The sequence below is a fragment of the Anneissia japonica genome, unplaced genomic scaffold (genome assembly GCF_011630105.1).
Source record: "Anneissia japonica isolate Jap-2015-1 unplaced genomic scaffold, ASM1163010v1 scaffold426_len1935630_cov189, whole genome shotgun sequence".
Lineage (NCBI taxonomy): Eukaryota > Metazoa > Echinodermata > Crinoidea > Comatulida > Comatulidae > Anneissia > Anneissia japonica.
Genome location: NW_022713172.1, coordinates 1,129,753 through 1,138,612, shown reverse-complemented (window position 1 = coordinate 1,138,612; position 8,860 = coordinate 1,129,753). Strand labels below are relative to the sequence as shown.

Below are 8,860 nucleotides of genomic sequence, written 5' to 3'. Positions count from 1 at the left end.
TATTTTTGCTTTTGGGCATCTTCATACGCACATTCGGAAAAAGTTTAAATTATGTATTTTTTATTATTGATAATACTATAATAATTATATAATATGAATAGGCCAAGTACTGTACTATAATTATTTTCATATGAAGATAACATAGGCTTACTGTTATAGCCTATTATAATATGGAACATGTTAGGGTAAGCCGCCCGTCCAGGAGATATACAAGCATCATTAGAATATCCAAAGGAACATTGTCATAGTAGAACGTAAATCATTTTTAATTAGTCTCATTATTCCCCTACTCTGGTGCCACCACTGATGTACTCTACCGTAAAACGCCAAAAAAAAAAAAATACAATTGAATTATTTCACAAAACACACCAGTTTCGAACATCGCTCCTTATAATTAGAGGCATATACACTGTATTTTCACAGAGAGTGAATATCAACGTTAATTTGAGTCAGAAATCGAGATGATTATTTAAATCTAGTATTTATACCTAAATATTTTAAATTATACGCCATACATGAACGCGTAATTTGCTTCTATCAATGGTGTCGAAAATCAATACATCATCTTCGAACGATGTCACTCAACCGCTCTTTCATTTAAAAGATCAACTTTCGAAATGCGACAGAATTTTCGCCGATGATTATGAAACATATATTAGAAAGGATAGCCATATTACGGGCGCTTTGCTTGCTTCAGACGGGTTTCTCCTAATTTCGAGGGATACTCGCTTGTGTACAGAACACAGGCTTTCTACGCACTCAGTGATTAGGCTCAGGTAGTATATCGAGGCTTGAATTGGCAATTGAATGCAAGGACGTCAGTGGTAGTCCCACTCGATCATGTATTTACTTACTTTTGAATCAGATGTTTTTCTCTGAAATCGGTAAATAAAGGTAAGCAGCGAATATAGTTTTGCTTATTTTTTTAATATAATTTAATTTATTGATGTGCATAGGAATTTTTTCAAATTTGTTAAAAAACTGATTCTGACTGAGATTTTGACACTTAAACAAACATATCTCAACCTAACCGAACGAACGCATTGTGCGAGATGCGAAGTGCAAAAACTAATCTCACTAGAGAGGGCGCACTTTATTGACTGTATAAAGTATACATAAAAGCGAGAGTATTCCAGTGGATGCGATCTACAACCTCTGAATTTGCCTAGTAACGATGAATTCGTCGAGAAAATGGTAATATTTTATGAGAAATAGTCTGTATTTCTCATTTTTTTTATTCTTTTGCGTAAAACTAAAATTCATGCCAATATTTTTCCATGATTTATAATAATTGGAGTAATGCAAATGCATATTTTCTAAAAAAAGTCAATTTTTAGTGAAATTTTGCCGGGAATGGGGCTTTAAGAATCAATAATGAATGCCAGTTGCGAAATAGAGGAGGCAAAGAAAGTCAATTTTACTTGAAGGGTCCAGACCACCTGAGCCACATAATGGTTAGGACTGAGGCAGGTCTGGCACTTCTATGGCCGGAAATGACAATGACTCTTCATGCTTAAATTTGAAATGGAGTGAAATAAACAGATGGAAAACGTGACTGAGCATGTTTGCATAGCCTCGTCGCGTGAACACAGGCTAGGATCTAGAATATAGAGTCATACAAACAACGTTCTTCTGACTCATTGGTCATCGTATTCAAAAGAAACATCTTATTCTACAATTCAGCAATTAAAAAAGTTTGTCCAATAGTTTAAATATTTCATACAGAAATTGCAACAAAATGACTTGGTGACAGTATTTTAAGCTGAATGTGTAGGCCTACCTCTAAATCAAGAAAAACGATCCCTTAGTCAGCGCTGAATGTGGCGAGTCCCTCAAGTGACAAGCCTAGGCATCCTAGAAGACCTCTCAAATCAACCTTAGTCGCATGAATATGAATCATTCAAAATGATGTTGTTATAAAGAAGTATCTTCGAACTATGCTAACTTCATTACATTTTAGACGATCTAATCATGATCTAATACACACCACTTTCTACTCCGCTCAATGCAAATAGCAAAGCTCATTGGGCTTTGTGTTTTATACCGGCGAAATCGTGATGACGTATGATCTTTGGTGACCAATTCGGTCTATTGAAAAACCTCTGCATGCTAGAGAATGTCTTTTTTTAAAAGGTTTTTCTATTTTTTCAAGTTTTTGAATAACTCCATTATTATTTCCTATGCAGAAACACAAACCAATTATGAAGACCTCCATGATGGAATATGCATTTATTTTTCTCGGTAAGTAATACATATATTTCCCAATAGCAGCAGAGCTAAATATTTTTCACATTCAATGCTCTATACCCGATGCTATAACGCGTGTGAGTAAAGATGTTTTTTTTTAATACCTTGTAATTATAATGGAGTGCAATTTGCCGAGATGGAATGCCGGATGCGTTGTAAAATTAGACCTGGTCAAATGCACTCAATGGATAAGAGTCAGAGAATCACGAACTTAAGAAAGAATATAAAGCACATTAAAAAATAAATATAAATAAATATATATTATACATATGATGACATTTTAATTTTGTTTTAAATAGTGGTTCAAATTATTCGTATTTACCAGTAATATTGGTTCTATATAAATTATTTATTTATAGTCAATCAATTATTATATAGTCGTATGTACAAATGGCCTTCCGGTGGGCATATTAACACTTCCAAATATAAGAAATTGATGATTAACAATATCATATGGCATTTTTAATGACTGTTATCAATCAACCTTAAATGTATATTTTCCTAAATTTACACGTAAATTTGTTTCGAATTGAAGTAATTAAACACCACATTTTTCATACATGTTAGTTAAAGCTTTAAATTATTATTGCTCCTTAATTAGCTATCTGTCTACAGAGTGGAACCGGGTTTAAGTGCCTCAAGTGTAATGAAATTTTGAAACAAAATTCCGATTGTAAACTGTTACCATCAAATGCAAGTGAAGTGGTGGAGTGCACAACGTTCTGCTACGTAGGTATAATGTGTTATTCTTATATGTTAAGGTATAATGTGCTATTTTTATGTTAAGTATAATGTGTTATTCTTATATGTTATACTGTTTATAATTAGTATATGCACACATTGCCGTAATTGGAAGGATGCCTATATTAATAGCGTTTGCGTATTCTCATGAAAAGACCAATATAATGCACGACGCATATTAACTGATGCTTACTTGAGTAGGATCAAGGCATTCGAAATAGAGGGGCCAAGGAAGGACATTCACAGATCTATAGACCACATCAAGCCCACCGTTATGCTTATAACACAGTCGGACATGGCACTTTCTGACTTACATTTGATACTTTTGAGGATGGGATTGTAATTTTTCAGTCGTCCACACGTAATTCAACTTTTATGTGTGTAAACAAAAAAACCGAAAAAAACCCCCCAGGCAATTAATTATACTGTGATAATTTACATGGATATCAATACCAGCGATTACTCCTCCTTTACCGAATTTGTTTCATTTCAAACTCGAGTTAGTGTCAACATGAAAATTCCACCACCGTGGAAACGTCAATAAGAGCAAATACGAATAATTATTCATATACATTTTGATTATATTAAAAAAATTAATACATCTCCTACTGACGTCAATTGAACATAATGTGTCAACATTACATGCGTCAAAGCAAAACTAAAACATTGATTTTATTTTTTTTTCTGCCGAAAATTCGATTTCGATTACACAGACAAAAATTCACAAGGCAGCGGGTTTGGAAGTAGACATGGACCGAGGCTGTACACATGACGAAGATTGCGTCGAGGAGGATTCCTGTGCAAGCATTACAGAGACTGGGGTCTGTTCAAGTTGTTGTAGAGAAGACTACTGCAACCACGGCTACCCGAAGGGCTCTGTAACCTCAAATACTGTAGTGTGGAACGGGAACGTTTTATGTATAATTATGTCAATCGTTATTGCTAAGATGACTGACCGTTATCCACCACCCCAGGTGTAAATTAGAAAATGAATCATAGATGATTTTTGGTAGCTTTTTCTGTCGCCATAATCCTCAACATCATTAATGATAATCATAATCAGCGCCATACAATCATTATTATCATTATTATCATGATCATTGTAATCTTAACCATTGTCACTATCATCGTAACCGTTATCATCATGTATTCTTCTTCTACAAAAATAACAGAACTAATCTTACTATCTGTAATCCATCTTAAATCAAAATTACGGACAGTTTAAAGTATTTCGTTTTTATCGAAATATGTAAACTATTAAAAGGTACAGTTGAAATGCTCTAAGGAGATAAAAACGATAATTGGATAGTGAAATGTTAAATTATTAATCATCTTTAATCATGTTTTCCAACTACTATAATATAAACTAAATCGAATTCTTAGCAAAAAGAATCTGATTCAAACTGCTGTCTTTTTATATCACCATATTAGTGTCATTGTGAAATTATGAAATAATGAAATTACACGCATATATCTGTGGATATAAGGATTTTAGTGAGTGGGCATAATTTTATAAAAATATATTTTATTTAACAGTAATAATTCTGTGGTATATAATTATTTCTGTAACAAAAGAATTAATTATGTACACATAATAGTTTGACAGTAATAATTCTGTGGTACATAATTATTTCTGTAACATGTACACATAATATTTTGACAGTAATAATTCTGTGGTACCTAACTATTTCTGTAACAACAGAATGCCCATTTAAAGACATAAATAGCAATGTCCCAAACGGCGCCCCGTAATGGTGAAGCAAAACAATGTAATACGAACACTTTAAATTCAAAACAGGTTTATTCAAGAGAAAGATTGTTACTCACAACATTGTTGTCATTTTAGTATTTTGCCTTTTGACATTGACAATTTTTTGGATTATCGGGGCGGATCGAGAGATGTCCGAAAGGGTGAAGAAAGGAGGCCGATCGAGATAGCACCACCCTAGTGGGTCCGGGGGAATGCCCCCGCGAAATTTGTATTTTCTAGACTCCCGAAAAAACCTCTGAGGCGTTTTGGGCTATCATTTTTTTTCTCTTTCTCTCTTTCTGTCTTTTTTTGTTACACTTTCCAAAAAAAAAAACAAAAAAAAAGAAAACCGCCCCTGCTTGACAACAATTATCATTCGTGAAGGAGAAATGTAACGTATGAAAGGTGTGATGGAAGAAGCGACGGTAGTGGATGGACCACCATGTCGCGTTTCAAAGTTGCGGAGTGAATGAGTGTGCATGAATGTTTTTGTAAGGAGAAAGCTGGTAGGAAAAGAAAACAATCAACAATTGTGGGGGAAAAATACAGGTGTACGGTACTTTTTCTTTAATAAACTATACTATTTAATTTGTATAATGCACGTTGAAATTTTGTCACTGACAGAACGGATAATGATGTTAAATTATTGTATATCATCAGAACATTGACATCATCATGATCAAAACCTCTTATTGGTTTGTTGGTCCCTGGCATGGTTGGGCCGCGGCCTGGTGAAAAAAGCATCCTAGTTTTTAATCTATCATTTATACCATATACTAAAGAAAAGGAAATAATATAAACTAGTTCACAGGCATGTGGTTCCTGGGTTTTGTCAAGAGGAACTTGATTGAGTCTAAACATACAGGTGGAATTTAGCCCTCTTTCCAATTCAAAACCTAATCAATTAATATGTGGTCTGTCTTAAAGTAGTCAGTGTGAAACCTGACCAACCGTACTGACCGGTATCACGTCGTTTAGCGCTCACATGGGGTTGATTCGTCGTACGACCGTCGCGTACGACACAGTGAGAGCCCAGCTTAATATGTAATATCGTAAATGTGTGTATGCGAAGCATGCGCCCGCCTATTTACTTGCACGTCCTCTGATTGAGCGCTTGTTATGATTGACACATTAGAAAGGTCCATTTATAAATAAATAAATCTGTCAGATGTAAATGGACATTGATGATGATACATTATGATTAATTCTTGTGTAAAACTTCAGAAATCAAAAGTAACCTTGGCAATAAGAAGTTGTTGATTCTTTGTTGATGCTATCAACTGGATGACGTCACCATGGTCAGGCTGACAACATATACTTAACCACTAGGTGTATAATGGTTGAAATGAGAGCACAGAATGAACTGATTTCGCATCATTTGATACACACATACATATTTATTTCAATCACGGCATTGACATTACTAAAGCAAGTAACCAAGTCAAATATGGTATTAAATAGCCCAACTCACAAATACATATGACAGACATTCTCAATCAATGAAAAAATATAAGCCAACGTATTTACAGCATTAATGACCTGTATTTATCGGTTCCCTTGGCAAATACTGTAATATCATTCTCTAACAAACTAATTTATTTCCCATACTATATTCAAAATTTTAGTACAAAACTTTGTATAAGCCTATAGCTCAAATATTACAGGCCTACACGCATTATGTATATCTACCTACAAAGTAAACATAATGCACGGTTACTCTAATTGTCAATAATATTTGCCTTTTGACATTGACAATTTTTTGGATTATCGGGGCGGATCGAAAGATGTCCGAAAGGGGGAAGAAAGGAGGCCGATCGAGATAGCACCACCCTAGGGGGTCCGGGGGAATGCCCCCGCGAAATTTGTGTTTTCTAGACGCCCGAAAAAAAACCTCTGAGGCGTTTAAAGAATCTACAATGTATAGAATGTACATATAAAACATTTTAATATTTCAAAATAAGAAGCGAAGCAGGCCGGGCGGGGAGGGGGGGGGGAGGGGAACCTGTAGTACAGTAAATTAACAAAATGATGTATAATTTACAACTGACGCAATTTACCGTATTTAAAAAAATATTTAAAAGGAATATTGTAGACCTATCGTTTAAAGCATGATTTTTAGGCCTCAATCCTTGATACTTATTTCATAAGCACGTGATGTAGACCTATACAGAATGTTTGGAAATTAAAATCTATAGATTATTGTACTTTTATTATCCTCCTGTTTGATTGTGTAGCACCTTAACACTCCGTACTGATTAAAAATAGTATTTTCAATAGTTGGGCGAAATAAAATCGCCTTTAGCCTACAGAATATAATAACCTACAAAATATCTGAACATATCACGTTAGTGGAATTCATAATGCACGTCTTAGATCCAGGAACACGTAACTCCAGCATCTTCTGAGTGATTGCAGTTGTGGTTTCCCCAGCCAATATGAGAGCAGTCAGCGATGTTGTTCTCATCCCCGGAACAATTGACTTCATCAAGCCAGATTGGTCCTATGCCAGGTCCAAAGCTTAAACACCCAACGGCATCCGTAAAACCGAGCATTCTGCAGATAACTCGAGCGTCGTTAATATCCCATCTGTCGTCACATATTGTGCCCCAAACACCATGTCGCATTATCTCAACACGACCCCATCCAGGAAGAATGGAACCGCTAAGCCTCACTGTGAAAATATGGATGAACAGGTTGAAGCATTAAAGATGATGTTCGCCTGCTGCAATTTGCACTTATACAGTAAATCACATGGATTGGAGGATAGGTTAGGAGTCTTTTTGGTGTGAATCACACCAAAAGATAACCCACTAAGTCCGAAGACTTGTTTCCAGTGGGGTCCTTCTGGTGGTGAATTGGGCAGTACACCGGGAGACAATCCCCTACTCTTTTCCGAAAAATGAACCATAATGCACACGGGGCAAAAAAAAGTCTCATCCGAAAGACGGTGTAATCGTAACTTGCATTTCAGCCATCTAGCTGAAACACAAGAAGAGTAGCAATGGAAATTGCACCGGGGCCTAGAGATCTCCACGGTTCAGCGCACACACACAGTGGCTATCACCAGTTTAGCCAGAATTGAATTTTGTTAGTGTCAAACACATCAAGAATGACTCAAATGTGGTCATTCTAGAGGTGAATTGGGCAGTACACATGGGATTATTATACAATCTCTACTCTCTCCAAAATGTGTATTGGTATTTTTAACGTACAAATGAACCATATCACGCGTATCAACGACTTGCAGCCGGCATCCGTCCACTCACTGCGCCCGACGGTCCTCGGCCGACTCGATTCTATGTAGGACGCAACGCGACGACGCGAGCGCAACGGATCGTTTTTAATGACGATCCGTTCAGACGGCCACCGACAATCAGCAGACGGTATCACATCGTTTGGCGCTCATAGGGAGAGGAGTTGGATTTGTTGTGCAACGGTCATACCATCGTCGTACCACGCAGTCAGTTTCCGGCTTTAAACAACCGCCAGAGAAACGGTGCGCTATTGAAACTTGTATTTCAAACCCTCAAACTGAAACACAGGAGAGCAGGGGTGCGAATGAATTAGTACCAAGGTTATGTAAAGATTTCCATGGTTTAGCACATATGCCTATAGCTACTGAGCTAATGCGCACTATCATCATCAGCATCATCATCATTATCGGCATCAGCATCATCGTCATCGTCGTTAACATCATCATCATCATAATCATCATATCAACATCATCAACATCATCACCACCATCAATCATGGTTATTATTATAAATCATAATCTAGTGATCATTAAATAATAATTACAGCCATTCACCATAAAAATAGGCCTATCGTTAAATGCAGTTTTTTTTAAATTATCAATATTTAAAAAAAAGTAAGCCTCACCATTAACATTCTGTGAACATACCACACTGGCGTCTTCGCTATGTTGGCAATTATGTACGCCGACGCCGCCGTGTGGACAATCAATGATTGAGTCCTCGTTCCCATTGCAATGAACATCATCAAGATGAATCTGAGAAAATATTTATTCAATACATTAGCTTTTAGGCAGTGGCATAACACATGTGCTCTCGAGGTGAAACTATGGGCACCCAGCGAAAAAACTATAGAGACAGTGATTGTATT

General features: G+C 36.2%; 2 protein-coding genes across 2 annotated transcripts in view; one reads left to right on the top strand and one right to left on the bottom strand.

Moving 5' to 3' along the window:
- Nucleotides 1–653: 653 nt before the first annotated feature.
- On the top strand, nucleotides 654–4,817 carry LOC117108346. Its single transcript, XM_033250336.1, has 4 exons — nucleotides 654–894; nucleotides 2,187–2,241; nucleotides 2,849–2,976; nucleotides 3,702–4,817. The coding sequence occupies exons 2-4, from the start codon at nucleotides 2,202–2,204 to the stop codon at nucleotides 3,966–3,968; spliced, it is 435 nt and encodes a 144-aa protein (XP_033106227.1). The 5' UTR covers nucleotides 654–894; nucleotides 2,187–2,201; the 3' UTR covers nucleotides 3,969–4,817.
- A 473-nt stretch (nucleotides 4,818–5,290) lies between these two features.
- LOC117108312 (deleted in malignant brain tumors 1 protein-like) overlaps nucleotides 5,291–8,860 on the bottom strand; it is a 34,610-nt gene continuing 31,040 nt past the window's right edge. The window contains exons 32-33 of the mRNA XM_033250289.1: nucleotides 8,618–8,747; nucleotides 5,291–7,409 (exon numbers count right to left, since the gene is read on the bottom strand). Of these exons, the coding sequence (XP_033106180.1) occupies nucleotides 7,108–7,409; nucleotides 8,618–8,747 (432 nt within the window). The 3' untranslated portion in view covers nucleotides 5,291–7,107. The remainder of the gene's footprint in view (nucleotides 7,410–8,617; nucleotides 8,748–8,860) is intronic.